At 30.9% G+C, this 16,664-nt stretch overlaps 4 protein-coding genes and 1 long non-coding RNA gene across 8 annotated transcripts; 2 read left to right on the top strand and 3 right to left on the bottom strand.

Annotated features, from left to right (window-relative positions):
- Positions 1 to 3,328: 3,328 nt before the first annotated feature.
- LOC107004244 (inositol oxygenase 2-like) lies at positions 3,329 to 5,100 on the top strand. Its single transcript, XM_027912686.1, has 9 exons — positions 3,329 to 3,405; positions 3,500 to 3,704; positions 3,791 to 3,850; positions 3,933 to 3,985; positions 4,056 to 4,178; positions 4,262 to 4,331; positions 4,474 to 4,552; positions 4,806 to 4,887; positions 5,031 to 5,100. Exons 2-9 carry the CDS (start codon positions 3,509 to 3,511, stop codon positions 5,055 to 5,057), a joined length of 690 nt encoding a protein of 229 aa, XP_027768487.1. The 5' UTR covers positions 3,329 to 3,405; positions 3,500 to 3,508; the 3' UTR covers positions 5,058 to 5,100.
- LOC107004280 lies at positions 4,552 to 7,666 on the bottom strand. Of its 3 annotated transcripts, none has more exons than XM_027912683.1 (3): positions 5,631 to 7,666; positions 4,962 to 5,091; positions 4,552 to 4,815 (listed from the first exon to the last, which is right to left on the bottom strand). In XM_027912683.1, exon 1 carries the CDS (start codon positions 7,611 to 7,613, stop codon positions 6,159 to 6,161), a length of 1,455 nt encoding a protein of 484 aa, XP_027768484.1. In that variant the 5' UTR covers positions 7,614 to 7,666; the 3' UTR covers positions 4,552 to 4,815; positions 4,962 to 5,091; positions 5,631 to 6,158. The 3 variants fall into 3 exon arrangements, with proteins under 3 accessions (XP_027768484.1, XP_027768485.1, XP_015057996.1); XM_027912684.1 differs by having other exon boundaries at positions 4,962 to 5,078; XM_015202510.2 differs by lacking the exon at positions 4,962 to 5,091.
- Positions 7,667 to 10,065: 2,399 nt separating this feature from the next.
- On the top strand, positions 10,066 to 12,995 carry LOC107004247 (probable inositol oxygenase). Its single transcript, XM_027912828.1, has 11 exons — positions 10,066 to 10,103; positions 10,912 to 10,987; positions 11,086 to 11,167; positions 11,262 to 11,466; positions 11,553 to 11,612; positions 11,695 to 11,747; positions 11,818 to 11,940; positions 12,024 to 12,093; positions 12,236 to 12,314; positions 12,568 to 12,649; positions 12,793 to 12,995. The coding sequence occupies exons 1-11, from the start codon at positions 10,073 to 10,075 to the stop codon at positions 12,817 to 12,819; spliced, it is 888 nt and encodes a 295-aa protein (XP_027768629.1). The 5' UTR covers positions 10,066 to 10,072; the 3' UTR covers positions 12,820 to 12,995.
- LOC107004248 lies at positions 12,314 to 12,839 on the bottom strand. Its single transcript, XR_003575108.1, has 2 exons — positions 12,724 to 12,839; positions 12,314 to 12,577 (listed from the first exon to the last, which is right to left on the bottom strand). It is a non-coding gene; the product is annotated as an uncharacterized LOC107004248 (long non-coding RNA).
- A 354-nt stretch (positions 12,996 to 13,349) lies between the features above and the next one.
- LOC107004319 lies at positions 13,350 to 15,862 on the bottom strand. 2 transcript variants are annotated; one of them, XM_015202543.2, is made up of 2 exons: positions 15,219 to 15,862; positions 13,350 to 14,803 (listed from the first exon to the last, which is right to left on the bottom strand). In XM_015202543.2, the coding sequence occupies exons 1-2, from the start codon at positions 15,836 to 15,838 to the stop codon at positions 13,969 to 13,971; spliced, it is 1,455 nt and encodes a 484-aa protein (XP_015058029.1). In that variant the 5' UTR covers positions 15,839 to 15,862; the 3' UTR covers positions 13,350 to 13,968. The 2 variants fall into 2 exon arrangements, with proteins under 2 accessions (XP_015058029.1, XP_027768628.1); XM_027912827.1 differs by having other exon boundaries at positions 13,354 to 15,124; positions 15,540 to 15,862.
- Positions 15,863 to 16,664: the final 802 nt, after the last annotated feature.

The raw sequence follows: 16,664 nt of genomic DNA, 5'->3' as shown, positions 1-16,664 counted from the left end.
AAAAACTGGCGTGTATCAAGTGTAATAACTAGTATCACTGTTTGTGATATTATATATTTTGATAAATCATGTATCATATACATAATTTAATTACGTACATAATTTTATTTTTTTTGTATCATACAATATATTTACGTATATATAATAAGTATTTTTTTATGACAATAATTACATTAGTGTAATTATTATTATAGTTTTGATACAATAATGACATTAATGTCTCACTAACAGTATACATAATTCCTGAATTCATAACGGTGATAAAAAAAATTAAAGTAATAGAATAAACCATTTTAAAAATCAAAACAGTTTCATAATTTAACAATATGTGTTGTTATGTTAATAAATACTTCAAACATCTTGTTTAACTCCATTTTAAAAAAAGTAGGGAAATATGGAGAATATGTAAACTTAAGTTGTATATTCATGTAATTATCCCAAAAATGAATTAGTTATTGCAACTTGTCTAACTTTAAATAATAATTTAACTTAATTGAAACCCCTAAAAGATGAATTATTCTCTTTATATTGGTTTATTTCAATAAAATTTCATTTTCTATGGACTCATGTCTTCTTTACTTATTTAAGCAATCATTTTTTAGTGAGAACTTTTACTTATCTTTAATTGATAACTTAAGATAATTCTTGTTTTATTGATATTTTAATATATATGACAACTAAAAAAGAACGGAGGGAGAATTAAATCGAAGATATGGATTCATTATACTAACATGAGTTAGGGTCCCACAAGTTTACCTCTATTCATATTCAGCCGTTAAAATAAATATTGAACTTTAGTGTAAGATATCTAAAGAATGATAGTTTGACGTATATTTAATTTTTTCTATTGATCCGTGACTACATGGTGTACCAAAGTAATTTAATTATTGTATTGAATTATTTATTTATTTATTTATTTTAATGTTTAAAACTATATATATTTTATATCTTGGCTATATTTTGTAAATTTCAAAAAACTAATGAATATAGATATAGTCATATAGGTGGATATTTTTTTCTTGTTGGTTATGATTTTCCTCAATTAAAACCACTTGGCTTCAGAATTAGGTCATGATATTAACCCCAAATTTCAAAAAAAATATAGAGAGAGGGCGCAATGCAATTACAAACACATATTTTTAAAATCAAAACATAATTTTTTATTAATCTTTTCTTCTTTTTAGAACAGATTAAAAAATTTGTAATAACTAAGCAGAAGGATGACAAGGTATATTGATGGTGCAAATACAAGTAAATTGTCCTCGGCCTTCATCATCACATCTTGATCTCACTACATGTTGTCCGTAACGTTGTTTACAAAATGTTGAACAAGGTGGTGATTATTGTGAACAAGGGATAGGAGAAGAAAAACGTTCATCACATGTACCATCGCCATTCCCTTGTTTCATCATCAACGTGCCTGCAACCTCAAGATTACGGATTACAAGTTTAATTAGTGGGATACACTTATTTAATTTGAAACAAATGATAATGAGAACAATTGTAGATGAATACATACCATAGATGCAAATAATGAGAAAAATAGAACAACGAAAAGATGCACCAAAAAATTCCATTGAATAATTTTGTGGTGAATAAAGTAGTCACTCTACATTTCTTTTATAATCGTAGAACCTCAAAAATTATAGTAAGTAAATATATTATTAATGATAAGTGTTTAATTAATTTACCAATTGGGAAGGATTTAATTTGAAGTCAATATATATGAAGAATAATATGGAAATAATGAATTGTAACAACAAATATATATCTATGAATAATATGGAAATCATTAATTGTTGAACCAAATCTTAAGTGTTTAATTAATTTACCAATTGGGAAGGATTTACTTTGAAGTCAATATATATGAAGAATAATATGGAAATAATTAATTGTAACAACAAATATATATCTATGAATAATATGGAAATCATTAATTGTTGAACCAAATCTTAAGTGTACAAAGTAGTATATTTTATTTTATATTATACTTAGATTTGTTGCTACAATTAATAATAATTGTTCAAAGAACAATTTATTATAGCAACAATATGAAGAATATTTGAAAATATTTATGATAATACTTTTAAATTATAATTTTTAATTTAATTTAATAATTATAAAAAAATATAATTTAAAAAAAAAGATGAGTCACCTTTATTTTTACTAAATAATTTTATTACCTAAAAAGGATTTCTTGTTTCACTATAAAAACCCTTTTATTCTCAAAAAATTTTGAACAAGCAAATTCTCATATTTTAATTCTCTTGGTTTTATTTGTGCTTTTTTTTGCTCAAATCAAAGTCAAATATGACTTTCCTCGTTGCACAAACTGATCATGGTATAATTTTTTGTCTTATTTGACTTTTTAAATTATATATTTAGTCGGTAATTGTTATTTATGTAATTTGATCTTTGAATTTGAATTTTTTGGTTAAAAGTCTGTTGTTTATTTGAAAAAAGTGTTATCAATGTTGTTTGACTTCTTAAATTATATATTTAGTCGTTATCTTTTTGCTTTGATGTTCTAACTTGACATTTTTGATAAAGAATTTGTCACTACTTATATTTGAAAAAGTGTCAATTAAATTATATATTTAGTCGTTAATTGTTATTTATGTAATTCGATGTTTGAATTTCAAATTTTTAGTTAAAAGTTTGTTGTTTATTTGAAAAAATGTGTTATCAATGTTACTTGACTTCTTAAAATATATATCTAGTCGTTATCTTTCTGCTTTGATGTTCTGATTAAGAATTTGTTACTACTTATATTTGAAAAAGTGTTAATTCTCTTTGATATATGTCACTAAACACATCGAAATTCGAGTTCTATGAATTTCATTATTCTATAACTTTAATATTATTAGGTTCTAAATTTTACAATTTATAAATTTTAAATAGATTTTCAATAAGGTGTTTAATACATACGATAAAATTGTACATCCACTCCCGTTTTATGAATAGAATTTAGCAATTTCCATCATTTTTTATGATTTGTGATATAATATACACACATAGGTATCGTTGAGTTATTTTTCTGTTAAGAAAAATTAGAAAAATAACTTTTTTTTTGCGATAAATTCATAGTTAGATGAATATTTGTGAAATATAATATCTGATATTTATGTTCTTGATTTTGTTAATAGCAGAATTGGAGAACAAAAAGGCAAATTCTGATGGTATATTTGTTGTCCCTGGCAATAATGCATTTGGCAACTCATTCAGGTAATTAATTATATTATAACATTATTTTCTCAATCAAGAAATTATATAAAATTTAATATATAAAAACTTATTCTAACTTTACTCAATTATCAATGCAGGGACTATAATGCAGAGGTTGAACGTCAAAAGATTGTCCGTGAACTCTATCGCCAGAGTCACATTAACCAAACATATGATTTTGTAAGATTCCAAACAAATAAACCAAAAAAAAATAAATCTTGGAATTAGAACTTTTTTTTATTGATAGAAAGTTTACATGTCTGATTTTAAACAGGTGAAAAAGATGAGGGAAGAATATGGTAAAATGAATAAAGTGGAGATGAGTATATGGGAATGTTGTGAACTTTTGAATGAAGTTGTAGATGATAGTGATCCTGATTTGGATGAACCACAAATTGAGCATTTGTTGCAAACTGCTGAAGCTATTAGAAAGGATTATCCTAATGAAGATTGGTTACACTTAACTGGCCTAATTCATGGTTTGTTAGAAGAAAAAAACAATTAATTTTATTAAAAATTTATTAGGGGTTTAAAAGTGTTAATATTTTGTCCAAAAATGTTGTAGATCTAGGCAAAGTTCTTTTGCTTCCTAGCTTTGGAGGGCTTCCTCAATGGGCTGTTGTTGGTAAGAATTTCGTTTCGGGAACTTCTTTCATTGGCATGTTTATGACAGACAAAATTAAAGGACATTTTGGTACGTTTTACAGGTGACACATTCCCCCTTGGTTGTGCTTTTGATGAATCGATTGTGCTTCATGAGGTGCTTTTCTTCGTCTTGAGTTTTAGAGTCGAGGGTCCTTCAGAAACAACCTCTAATTGTCTTTCTGCAGCAATTAAAGGGAAATCCTGATAACAACAATCCAACTTACAACACAAAATATGGAGTTTATTCTGAAGGATGTGGGCTTAATAATGTGGTGATGTCTTGGGGCCATGATGACTATATGTACTTGGTATGTACTTTTTCTAATTCATTAGTGAAAATAAATGGAGAATTATATCTGATTTTTAACATAATGTTTGTGTAATTATGCAGGTGGCTAAGGCAAATAAAACTACTCTTCCATCTGCTGCATTGTTCATCATCCGATATCATTCCTTCTATCGTAAGCAATACATAATTAACTCGTTTTTGTTTTTTGTTTTCAACAACGTACCTAGTGTAATGATGTATGCAAACCTTACCCCTACGACTTGACGGATATAATGGTTAAACTTCATTGCTAATCTGGAACTATTGTTATGTAGCTCTGCATAAGTCAGGGGCATATACTCACTTGATGAATGAGGAGGATCATGAAAACCTGAAATGGCTTCAAATCTTCAGGTAAGTTTTTTTTTCCCAGTTACATAATTTGTACTTCAGTTTGCTTCTGACTTGAAGGGTTGCCTTGCAGCAACGGTAAAGTTGTCTCCGTGTGATCTATAGGTCACAGGGGTAGACGGCCTACATCTCACTCTTTAGCGCTGTGGCTCGTTGCTTAGTACACCGAGCTGCCCTTTTACTTGCTTCTCTTGATGACCATTTCAGAATTTACTGTTGAGAACGTGGTTTGACTGAACTTTGTGTATATTGACAGCAAATATGATCTGTATAGCAAGAGCAATGTTAGGATTGATGTGGAGAAAGTGAAACCTTACTACATGTCTCTCATTGAGAAGGTAAATTTTCATTTGCCTTACTAGTTGAGTAAAGAGAAAATAGTTATATATTAATCAGCTATATGAATCCTCACCGATCATGTCGGTTCCGTACAATCATTTCATTCTGCTTTACTGAACTGCAAAATACATTTTGATTGCAGTATTTCCCAGCCAAGTTGAAGTGGTGAAATCTCCCAGACAGGGAAGCTCTGAAACAAGATGCTTGTGTATACAAACAAAAAAAAGATTCAGGAACTAGTTATGGGATTTTATTTCTGCATTTTTTTTCCTTGTTCTTGGGGGTGGGGTGGGGTAGGGTAGGGTAGGTTATGGTGTTCCTAATGTTTCATAAATAAAAGTGTGTTTGTTCAAAATGCATTTGACTTTTGTTCAATTATTGTGATATAACAAACTATAATTGCTGTGAGAATGCGTTGAAATGCAAGCAAAAACAACGTAGCCAGTGTAATTCCAAAAGTAGGGTCTAGAGAGGGCAGAGTGTACACAGACCTTACCCCCTACCTCGGGAAAATAGACCCTCGACAAGAATGCAAGGATATCTAAGTTAAAATCATCACAGCTATAAGGAACTTTGAAACAAAAGAAAGTTATATAAAAGCTAGACTTTCGTAACTGGCTTGAAGATAACAAGTAAATTTGTATCATTAACTCAACTAGCTTTGACATTGGCAGCTCATTATCTGTTCAAACTCATTGCTAGCAGCTCAATATCTGTATAGTGTTGAGGTTTCATTGCTTACCTCTTTCCATAGTTGATACTTGTGGTCCATCAGTGTTGGATGTGACTAAGTTTGCACATAATGCTGTTACCTCTTCTCGTTGTTGATACTCACGGTCCATTGGTGACATATCTTTCCTATAATACTGCTCGAAAGTCCAAACTAACAATCTACAGCATAACAATTCATACACTCTAAGCTTTAAAATAGACTTTTGTTGTTGATATTCATCACATGAACATAACTGGATTACCAACACAGTTCTGGTTTTAGCAGAGGAATTTTTATACTTATCTAACTGCAACTCCATTTAAGAACACTTAAGAGTGTTTAAGGCTATCCAATTAGTTGATTCTCAGGATAATTTCATCAGCTTCCAGAACTTTGTCGTCTCCAGATATTAAGTAAAACCGTTCTTCAATTCACATAGGAAAACTGAGATAAAGTCTACCAGAGTTAATAATCCATGAAAAAACAGTGACTAAAAACTGTTACCACTGCAGTAAAATGTACAATCTACTCTTCTCGATCCTAAAGAGAACACAACAATCACTGTGTATGATAAATAATGCGTTCAATATGATCACTAACTATGCCAGCAACAACCTCAGGAGAAAACCTGCTCATCATATCATCCCTTGCCTGCTTACCTCTGGCCTTAGCTTCCTCCTGATTTCTCATTACATGCCTTATTAGCGTTTGCAGCTTATTAACCGAAGGTTCAGCCCATAAATGTCCCTTAAATGGACCTTCTGTGACTTCACTCATCCTATCGACAGGCAATGGGTAGCTATTATCTTCTGTCATGAATTCAGTTGGTCCTGACCAATTCGTAGCAATCACTGGCAAAGTCATTGCCATTGCCTCGACAATAGGCCTACCCCAACCTTCACCTCTAGATGGCAAAACAAATGCATTAGCAGCCCTGTATAGCCTAGGCATATCAACTTGAGCTATGTGTTCGTCGATTACATATACTCTAGCCCAACCATCTTTCGGTTCTTCCAAATCCGAATTCTCCACATATTCAACAATCTTGTTACCAAAATCCTTATCAGAATGATACGGATTCGTTAACAGATACAAAACAACATCATCACCTCCCGAAAACTCCTTCAAGTAAGACCTCAGCAAAACATCCCATCCTTTCCTATATTCCCACTTGAAAATACTCAAGAATACAAACTTTTCTCCATTTGAAAATGACCCCATCACTAAATTCCCTAATGACCCTAAATCCAATCCCTCATACTTAACTGGATCAAAAAAATCAAGATCAACAGGCTGAACAATCTTGACAACTTTCAATGGATCAACCCCACTTTCAGTAAAAGTTTTCACATGAAAATCAGTAGGAACCCAAACAAAATCCAAAAGATTACACCTTTTAACATGCTCATCATTAACTCTATCAGTCTCAAACATAGTCCTTCCAACTACAGCTTTAAAATAACCATAACCAATAGGTGGACATGGAAGTGTATCAAAAAGTGGAGGATACCAAGCACCAGGTTCACTATGACAAACAACAACAGTCTCATTCAACTTACATTCTCTATGGTAAAGCTCAACAGCCAAATTCCTCATATCTAAAGGTAAACCCTCCCAAAATTCAACATTTTCAAGATCCCCATGTTGCTCAATTTTCAAATTAAAGACTGGATTTTTATTCATTGAGTAATTATGTAAAGCTAAAATATATGACCAAGCTTCTGAACTGTACCCACCTCCTGAAAGAAATGGAGCCATCCATAGAACACAATAAGGGGCTGTGTGAATGGGGTTTCTTGAAATTTGCTTCTGAACTGTTGGATTCAGTAAATTTGATCTGAGAAAAAAGAGTCTTTTGAACTGATTTGTTTTGCTAATACTGAATGAAATTGCTAATATGAGTACCAAGATTGATAAAAGATAAAAGGGTTTGAGTTTTCCGATGAATGGAAGAGTCCGACCGGGTGACGGCGGCGGTCGGTGGCCGGAATCTAGTCTTTCGGCGGAATGCATAATCAGAATGGGAGATAAAACACCGTGTATGAGCCAAAAAAAAAGAACTTGCTGTTTTTAGTCGAAAATTTTTATGTTTTTCGATTTTTTAAAATTATTTTTATTATATTGATCTCGATAGTTATATTATTCACGAGATTAAAAGAATCTAAAGAAATTTGATTCATATATTCTGCAAAATATTTTTTGTATCAAAGATAGGTCTTTTTTCTAATACATTTAGATCCACGACATTGATTTCTAACTAGAAAAATAAATATTTGAACTTGAGAAGTTTATGTTTCAATAGGTCAATCTAAAATAAGCGATATAATTTGGTTTTATTTTGGACCATATGAATTCCTTGACTTTTTTTATCATATATATGTTCTCGAGTTGTGCCGTTCGTTGATAGATATAATTGTAAATACTAATTTATTGACAATTATATGTAGTGATATACAATGATGTATACAACAATATATAAGAATGAAATTTGGGCCAAAACCCAAAAGATTAGCGGCTAAGGCCCAAGTTCTGACCTAGACAAACTACAATTAGACTTGGGCCCAAATCCTTCTTTCTTTTTATTTTTTTTTAAAAAAAATTAATTAGTTATTACAACTGGTCTAACTTTAAATAATAATTTAACTTTGTTGAAACCCCTAGAAGATGAAATATTCTCTTTATATTGGTTTATTTCAATAAAATTTCATTTTCTATGGACTCATGTTTTCTTTATTTATTTAAGCAATCATTTTTAGTGAGAACTTTCACTTATCTTTAATTGATAACTTAAGATAATTCTTGTTTTATTGATATTTTAGTATATCTGACAATTAAAAAGGAACGGAGGGAGAATTAAATCGAAGATATAGATTCATTTTACTAACATGAGTTAGGGTCCCATAAGTTTACCTCTATTCATTTTCAATAGTTTAAATAAATATTGAACTTTAGTGTAAGATTTCTAAAGCATGATAGTTTGAAGTATATTTAATTTCCTCTATTTGATCCGTGACTCCATGGTGTATCAAAGTAATTTAATTATAGTATTAAATTATTTATTTATTAATTAATTTATTTATTTTATTGTTTAAAACTATATATATTTTATATCTTGGCTATATTTTGTGAATTTCAAAAAACTAATGAATATAGATATAGTCATATAGGTGGATATTTTTTTCTTATTGGTTATGATTTTCCTCAATTCAAACCACTTGGCTTCAGAATTAGGTCATGATATTAATCCCAAATTTCAAAAAAATATAGAGAGAGGGCGCAATGCAATTACAAACACAAATTTTTAAAATCAAAACATAATTTTTTTATTAATCTTTTATTCTTTTTAGAACAGATTAAAAAATTTGTAATAACTAAGTAGAAGGATGACAAGGTATATTGATGGTGCAAATACAAGTAAATTGTCCTCGGCCTTCATCATCACACCTTGATCTCACTACATGTTGTCCATAACGTTGTTTACAAAATGTTGAACAAGGTGGTGATTGTTGTGAACAAGGAATAGGAGAAGAAAAACGTTCATTACATGTACCATCGCCATTCACTTGTTTCATCATCAACATGCCTGCAAGCTCAAGATTACGGATTACAAATTTAATTAGTGGGATACATTTATTTAATTTGAAACAAATGATACTGAGAAAAATTGTAGATGAATACATACCATAGATGCAAATAATGAGAAAAATAGAACAATGAAAAGATGCACCAAAAAATTCCATTGAATAATTTGTGGTGAATAAAGTAGTCATTCTACATTTCTTTTATAATCGTAAAACCTCAAAAATTATAGTAAGTAAATATGTTATTAATGAAAAGTGTTTAATTAATTTACCAATTGGGAAGGATTTACTTTAAAGTCAATATATATGAAGAATAATATGGAAATAATGAATTGTAACAACAAATATATATCTATGAATAATATGGAAATCATTAATTGTTGGACCAAATCTTAAGTGTTTAATTAATTTACCAATTGGGAAGGATTTACTTTGAAGTCAATATATATGAAGAATAATATGGAAATAATTAATTGTAACAACAAATATATATCTATGAATAATATGGAAATCATTAATTGTTGAACCAAATCTTAAGTGTACAAAGTAGTATATTTTATTTTATATTATACTTAGATTTGTTGCTACAATTAATAATAATTGTTCAAAGAACAATTTATTATAGCAACAATATGAAGAATATTTGAAAATATTTATGATAATACTTTTAAATTATAATTTTTAATTTAATTTAATAATTATAAAAAAATATAATTTAAAAAAAAAGATGAGTCACCTTTATTTTTACTAAATAATTTTATTACCTAAAAAGGATTTCTTGTTTCACTATAAAAACCCTTTTATTCTCAAAAAATTTTGAACAAGCAAATTCTCATATTTTAATTCTCTTGGTTTTATTTGTGCTTTTTTTTGCTCAAATCAAAGTCAAATATGACTTTCCTCGTTGCACAAACTGATCATGGTATAATTTTTTGTCTTATTTGACTTTTTAAATTATATATTTAGTCGGTAATTGTTATTTATGTAATTTGATCTTTGAATTTGAATTTTTTGGTTAAAAGTCTGTTGTTTATTTGAAAAAAGTGTTATCAATGTTGTTTGACTTCTTAAATTATATATTTAGTCGTTATCTTTTTGCTTTGATGTTCTAACTTGACATTTTTGATAAAGAATTTGTCACTACTTATATTTGAAAAAGTGTCAATTAAATTATATATTTAGTCGTTAATTGTTATTTATGTAATTCGATGTTTGAATTTCAAATTTTTAGTTAAAAGTTTGTTGTTTATTTGAAAAAATGTGTTATCAATGTTACTTGACTTCTTAAAATATATATCTAGTCGTTATCTTTCTGCTTTGATGTTCTGATTAAGAATTTGTTACTACTTATATTTGAAAAAGTGTTAATTCTCTTTGATATATGTCACTAAACACATCGAAATTCGAGTTCTATGAATTTCATTATTCTATAACTTTAATATTATTAGGTTCTAAATTTTACAATTTATAAATTTTAAATAGATTTTCAATAAGGTGTTTAATACATACGATAAAATTGTACATCCACTCCCGTTTTATGAATAGAATTTAGCAATTTCCATCATTTTTTATGATTTGTGATATAATATACACACATAGGTATCGTTGAGTTATTTTTCTGTTAAGAAAAATTAGAAAAATAACTTTTTTTTTGCGATAAATTCATAGTTAGATGAATATTTGTGAAATATAATATCTGATATTTATGTTCTTGATTTTGTTAATAGCAGAATTGGAGAACAAAAAGGCAAATTCTGATGGTATATTTGTTGTCCCTGGCAATAATGCATTTGGCAACTCATTCAGGTAATTAATTATATTATAACATTATTTTCTCAATCAAGAAATTATATAAAATTTAATATATAAAAACTTATTCTAACTTTACTCAATTATCAATGCAGGGACTATAATGCAGAGGTTGAACGTCAAAAGATTGTCCGTGAACTCTATCGCCAGAGTCACATTAACCAAACATATGATTTTGTAAGATTCCAAACAAATAAACCAAAAAAAAATAAATCTTGGAATTAGAACTTTTTTTTATTGATAGAAAGTTTACATGTCTGATTTTAAACAGGTGAAAAAGATGAGGGAAGAATATGGTAAAATGAATAAAGTGGAGATGAGTATATGGGAATGTTGTGAACTTTTGAATGAAGTTGTAGATGATAGTGATCCTGATTTGGATGAACCACAAATTGAGCATTTGTTGCAAACTGCTGAAGCTATTAGAAAGGATTATCCTAATGAAGATTGGTTACACTTAACTGGCCTAATTCATGGTTTGTTAGAAGAAAAAAACAATTAATTTTATTAAAAATTTATTAGGGGTTTAAAAGTGTTAATATTTTGTCCAAAAATGTTGTAGATCTAGGCAAAGTTCTTTTGCTTCCTAGCTTTGGAGGGCTTCCTCAATGGGCTGTTGTTGGTAAGAATTTCGTTTCGGGAACTTCTTTCATTGGCATGTTTATGACAGACAAAATTAAAGGACATTTTGGTACGTTTTACAGGTGACACATTCCCCCTTGGTTGTGCTTTTGATGAATCGATTGTGCTTCATGAGGTGCTTTTCTTCGTCTTGAGTTTTAGAGTCGAGGGTCCTTCAGAAACAACCTCTAATTGTCTTTCTGCAGCAATTAAAGGGAAATCCTGATAACAACAATCCAACTTACAACACAAAATATGGAGTTTATTCTGAAGGATGTGGGCTTAATAATGTGGTGATGTCTTGGGGCCATGATGACTATATGTACTTGGTATGTACTTTTTCTAATTCATTAGTGAAAATAAATGGAGAATTATATCTGATTTTTAACATAATGTTTGTGTAATTATGCAGGTGGCTAAGGCAAATAAAACTACTCTTCCATCTGCTGCATTGTTCATCATCCGATATCATTCCTTCTATCGTAAGCAATACATAATTAACTCGTTTTTGTTTTTTGTTTTCAACAACGTACCTAGTGTAATGATGTATGCAAACCTTACCCCTACGACTTGACGGATATAATGGTTAAACTTCATTGCTAATCTGGAACTATTGTTATGTAGCTCTGCATAAGTCAGGGGCATATACTCACTTGATGAATGAGGAGGATCATGAAAACCTGAAATGGCTTCAAATCTTCAGGTAAGTTTTTTTTTCCCAGTTACATAATTTGTACTTCAGTTTGCTTCTGACTTGAAGGGTTGCCTTGCAGCAACGGTAAAGTTGTCTCCGTGTGATCTATAGGTCACAGGGGTAGACGGCCTACATCTCACTCTTTAGCGCTGTGGCTCGTTGCTTAGTACACCGAGCTGCCCTTTTACTTGCTTCTCTTGATGACCATTTCAGAATTTACTGTTGAGAACGTGGTTTGACTGAACTTTGTGTATATTGACAGCAAATATGATCTGTATAGCAAGAGCAATGTTAGGATTGATGTGGAGAAAGTGAAACCTTACTACATGTCTCTCATTGAGAAGGTAAATTTTCATTTGCCTTACTAGTTGAGTAAAGAGAAAATAGTTATATATTAATCAGCTATATGAATCCTCACCGATCATGTCGGTTCCGTACAATCATTTCATTCTGCTTTACTGAACTGCAAAATACATTTTGATTGCAGTATTTCCCAGCCAAGTTGAAGTGGTGAAATCTCCCAGACAGGGAAGCTCTGAAACAAGATGCTTGTGTATACAAACAAAAAAAAGATTCAGGAACTAGTTATGGGATTTTATTTCTGCATTTTTTTTCCTTGTTCTTGGGGGTGGGGTGGGGTAGGGTAGGGTATGGTGTTCCTAATGTTTCATAAATAAAAGTGTGTTTGTTCAAAATGCATTTGACTTTTGTTCAATTATTGTGATGAAACAAACTATAATTGCTGTGAGAATGCGTTGAAATGCAAGCAAATACAACGTAGCCAGTGTAATTCCAAAAGTAGGGTCTAGAGAGGGCAGAGTGTACACAGACCTTACCCCCTACCTCGGGAAAATAGACCCTCGACAAGAATGCAGGGATATCTAAGATAAAATCATCACAGCTACAAGGAACTTTGAAACAAAAGAAAGTTGTATAAAAGCAAGACATTCTAACTGGCTTGAAGATAACAAGTAAATTTGTATCATTAACTCAACTAGCTTTGACATTGGCAGCTCATTATCTGTTCAAACACATTGCTAGCAGCTCAATATCTGTATAGTGTTGAGGTTTCATTGCTTACCTCTTTCCGTAGTTCATACTTGTGGTCCATAAGTGTTCGATGTGACTAAGTTTGCACATAATGCTGTTACCTCCTTCCGTTGTTGATACTCACGGTCCATTGGTGACATATCTTTCCTATAATACTGCTCGAAAGTCCAAACTAACAATCTATAGCATAACAATTCATACAACTCTAAGCTTTAAAATAGACTTTTGTTGTTGATATTCATCACATGAACATAACTGGATTACCAACACAGTTCTGGTTTTAGCAGAGAAATTTATATACTTATCTAACTGCAACTCCATTTAAGAACACTTTAGAGTGTTGATAAGGCTATCCAATTAGTTGATTCTCAGGATAACTTCTGATGCATTGTCCCCCTATTAGAACCTCTTTTCACTCGAAATTTAGATTCATCAGCTTCCAAAACTTTGTCGTCTCCATCTATTAAGTAAAACCGTTCTTCAATTACACATAGGAAAACTGAGATAAAGTCTACTAGAGTTAATAATCCATGAAGAAACAGTGACTAAAAACTGTTACCACTGCAGTAAAATGTACAATCTACTCTTCTCGATCCTAAAGAGAACACAACAATCACTGTGTATGATAAATAATGCGTTCAATATGATCACTAACTATGCCAGCAACAACCTCAGGAGAAAACCTGCTCATCATATCATTTCTTGCCTGCTTACCTCTGGCTTTAGCTTCCTCGTGATTTCTCATTACATGTCTCATTAGCGTTTGCAGCTCATTAACCGAAGGTTCAGCCCATAAATGTCCCTTAAATGGACCTTGTGTGACTTCACTCATCCTATCGACAGGCAATGGGTAGCTATTATCTTCTGTCATGAATTCAGTTGGTCCTGACCAATTCGTAGCAATCACTGGCAAAGTCATTGCCATTGCCTCCACAATAGGCCTACCCCAACCTTCACCTCTAGATGGCAAAACAAATGCATTAGCAGCCTTGTATAGCCTAGGCATATCAACCTGAGCTATGTGTTCGTCGATTACATATACTCTAGCCCAACCATCTTTCGATTCTTCCAAATCGGAATTCTCCACATATTCAACAATCTTGTTACCAAAATCCTTATCAGAATGATACGGATTCGTTAACAGATACAAAACAACATCATCACCTCCCGAAAACTCCTTCAAGTAAGACCTCAGCAAAACATCCCATCCTTTCCTATATTCCCACTTGAAAATACTCAAGAATACAAACTTTTCTCCATTTGAAAATGACCCCATCACTAAATTCCCTAATGACCCTAAATCCAATCCCTCATACTTAACTGGATCAAAAAAATCAAGATCAACAGGCTGAACAATCTTGACAACTTTCAATGGATCAACCCCACTTTCAGTAAAAGTTTTCACATGAAAATCAGTAGGAACCCAAACAAAATCCAAAAGATTACACCTTTTAACATGCTCATCATTAACTCTATCAGTCTCAAACATAGTCCTTCCAACTACAGCTTTAAAATAACCATAACCAATAGGTGGACATGGAAGTGTATCAAAAAGTGGAGGATACCAAGCACCAGGTTCACTATGACAAACAACAACAGTCTCATTCAACTTACATTCTCTATGGTAAAGCTCAACAGCCAAATTCCTCATATCTAAAGGTAAACCCTCCCAAAATTCAACATTTTCAAGATCCCCATGTTGCTCAATTTTCAAATTAAAGACTGGATTTTTATTCATTGAGTAATTATGTAAAGCTAAAATATATGACCAAGCTTCTGAACTNAAATGGATCAACCCCACTTTCAGTAAAAGTTTTCACATGAAAATCAGTAGGAACCCAAACAAAATCCAAAAGATTACACCTTTTAACATGCTGATCATTAACTCTATCAGTCTCAAACATAGTCCTTCCAACTACAGCTTTAAAATGACCATAACCAATAGGTGGACATGGAAGTGTATCAAAAAGTGGAGGATACCAAGCACCAGGTTCACTATGACAAACAACAACAGTCTCATTCAACTTACACTCTCTATGGTAAAGCTCAACAGCCAAATTCCTCATATCAAAAGGTAAACCCTCCCAAAATTCAACATTTTCAAGATCCCCATGTTGCTCAATTTTCAAATTAAAGACTGGATTTTTATTCATTGAGTAATTATGTAAAGCTAAAATATATGACCAAGCTTCTGAACTGTACCCACCTCCTGAAAGAAATGGAGCCATCCATAGAACACAATAAGGGGCTGTGTAAATGGGGTTTCTTGAAATTTGCTTCTGAACTGTTGGATTCAGTAAATTTGATCTGAGAAAAAAGAGTCTTTTGAACTGATTTGTTTTGCTAATACTGAATGAAATTGCTAATATGAGTACCAAGATTGATAAAAGATAAAAGGGTTTGAGTTTTCCGATGAATGGAAGAGTCCGGCCGGGTGACGGCGGCGGTGGGTGGCCGGAATCTAGTCTTTCGGCGGAATGCATAATCAGAATGGGAGATAAAACACCATGTATGAGAAAAAAAAAAGAACTTAATGTTTTTACTTGAGAACTTTTATGTTTTTCGATTTTTTAAAATTATTTTTTAAATATTATTTTTGATTATATTGATCTCGATAGTTATATTATTCACGAAATTAAAAAAAAATCTAAAGAAATTTGATTCGTATATTTTGCGCAATATTTTTCATTGTCTAAGATATGTCTTTTTTCTAATCCATTTAGACTCACCCTTAGAGGCTTGAATCACCAAGCATGAACGATAGTTTATTTTTGATTATATTGATCTCGATAGCTACATTATTAACGAAATTAAAAGAACTTAAAGAAACTTGAATTGTATATTCTGCATGGTATTGTTCATGTCAAAAATATGTCTTTTTTTAATTGTGCCGTTAGTTGATAGATATAATTGTAAATACTAATTTATTGACAATTATATGTAGCAATATACAATGATGTATACAACAATATATAAGAATGAAATTTGGGCCAAAACCCACAAGATCAGCGGCTAAGGCCCAAGTTCTGACCCAGACAAACAACAATTAGACTTGGGCCCAAATCCTTCTTTCTTTTTTTTTTTTTTTAAAAAAATTGATTAGTTGTTGCAACTTGTCTAACTTTAAATGATAATTTAACTTAATTGAAACCCCTAGAAGATGAATTATTCTCTTTATATTGGTTTATTTCAATAAAATTTCATTTTCTATGGACTCATGTCTTCTTTATTTATTTAAGCAATCATTTTTAGTAAGAACTTTCACTTATCTTTAATTGATAACTTAAGATAATTCTTGTTTTATTGATA

The sequence above is a fragment of the Solanum pennellii genome, chromosome 11, assembly GCF_001406875.1.
Source record: "Solanum pennellii chromosome 11, SPENNV200".
Lineage (NCBI taxonomy): Eukaryota > Viridiplantae > Streptophyta > Magnoliopsida > Solanales > Solanaceae > Solanum > Solanum pennellii.
This window is presented reverse-complemented; position numbering and strand designations above follow the sequence as displayed.

Coding starts and splice junctions, on each gene's coding strand:
- LOC107004280 (XM_027912683.1), bottom strand. CDS start 7,613: ATGCATTCCGCCGAAAGACTAGATTCCGGCCACCGACCGCCGCCGTCA.
- LOC107004244 (XM_027912686.1), top strand. CDS start 3,509: ATGAGGGAAGAATATGGTAAAATGAATAAAGTGGAGATGAGTATATGG. Junction 3,851..3,932: donor TCCTCAATGGGCTGTTGTTG/GTAAGAATTTCG, acceptor TACGTTTTACAG/GTGACACATTCCCCCTTGGT. Junction 4,332..4,473: donor CCGATATCATTCCTTCTATC/GTAAGCAATACA, acceptor ATTGTTATGTAG/CTCTGCATAAGTCAGGGGCA.
- LOC107004319 (XM_015202543.2), bottom strand. CDS start 15,838: ATGCATTCCGCCGAAAGACTAGATTCCGGCCACCCACCGCCGCCGTCA. Junction 14,804..15,218: donor AATGATCAGCATGTTAAAAG/GTGTAATCTTTT, acceptor GCATGTTAAAAG/GTGTAATCTTTTGGATTTTG.
- LOC107004247 (XM_027912828.1), top strand. CDS start 10,073: ATGACTTTCCTCGTTGCACAAACTGATCATG. Junction 11,168..11,261: donor TTAACCAAACATATGATTTT/GTAAGATTCCAA, acceptor GATTTTAAACAG/GTGAAAAAGATGAGGGAAGA. Junction 11,613..11,694: donor TCCTCAATGGGCTGTTGTTG/GTAAGAATTTCG, acceptor TACGTTTTACAG/GTGACACATTCCCCCTTGGT.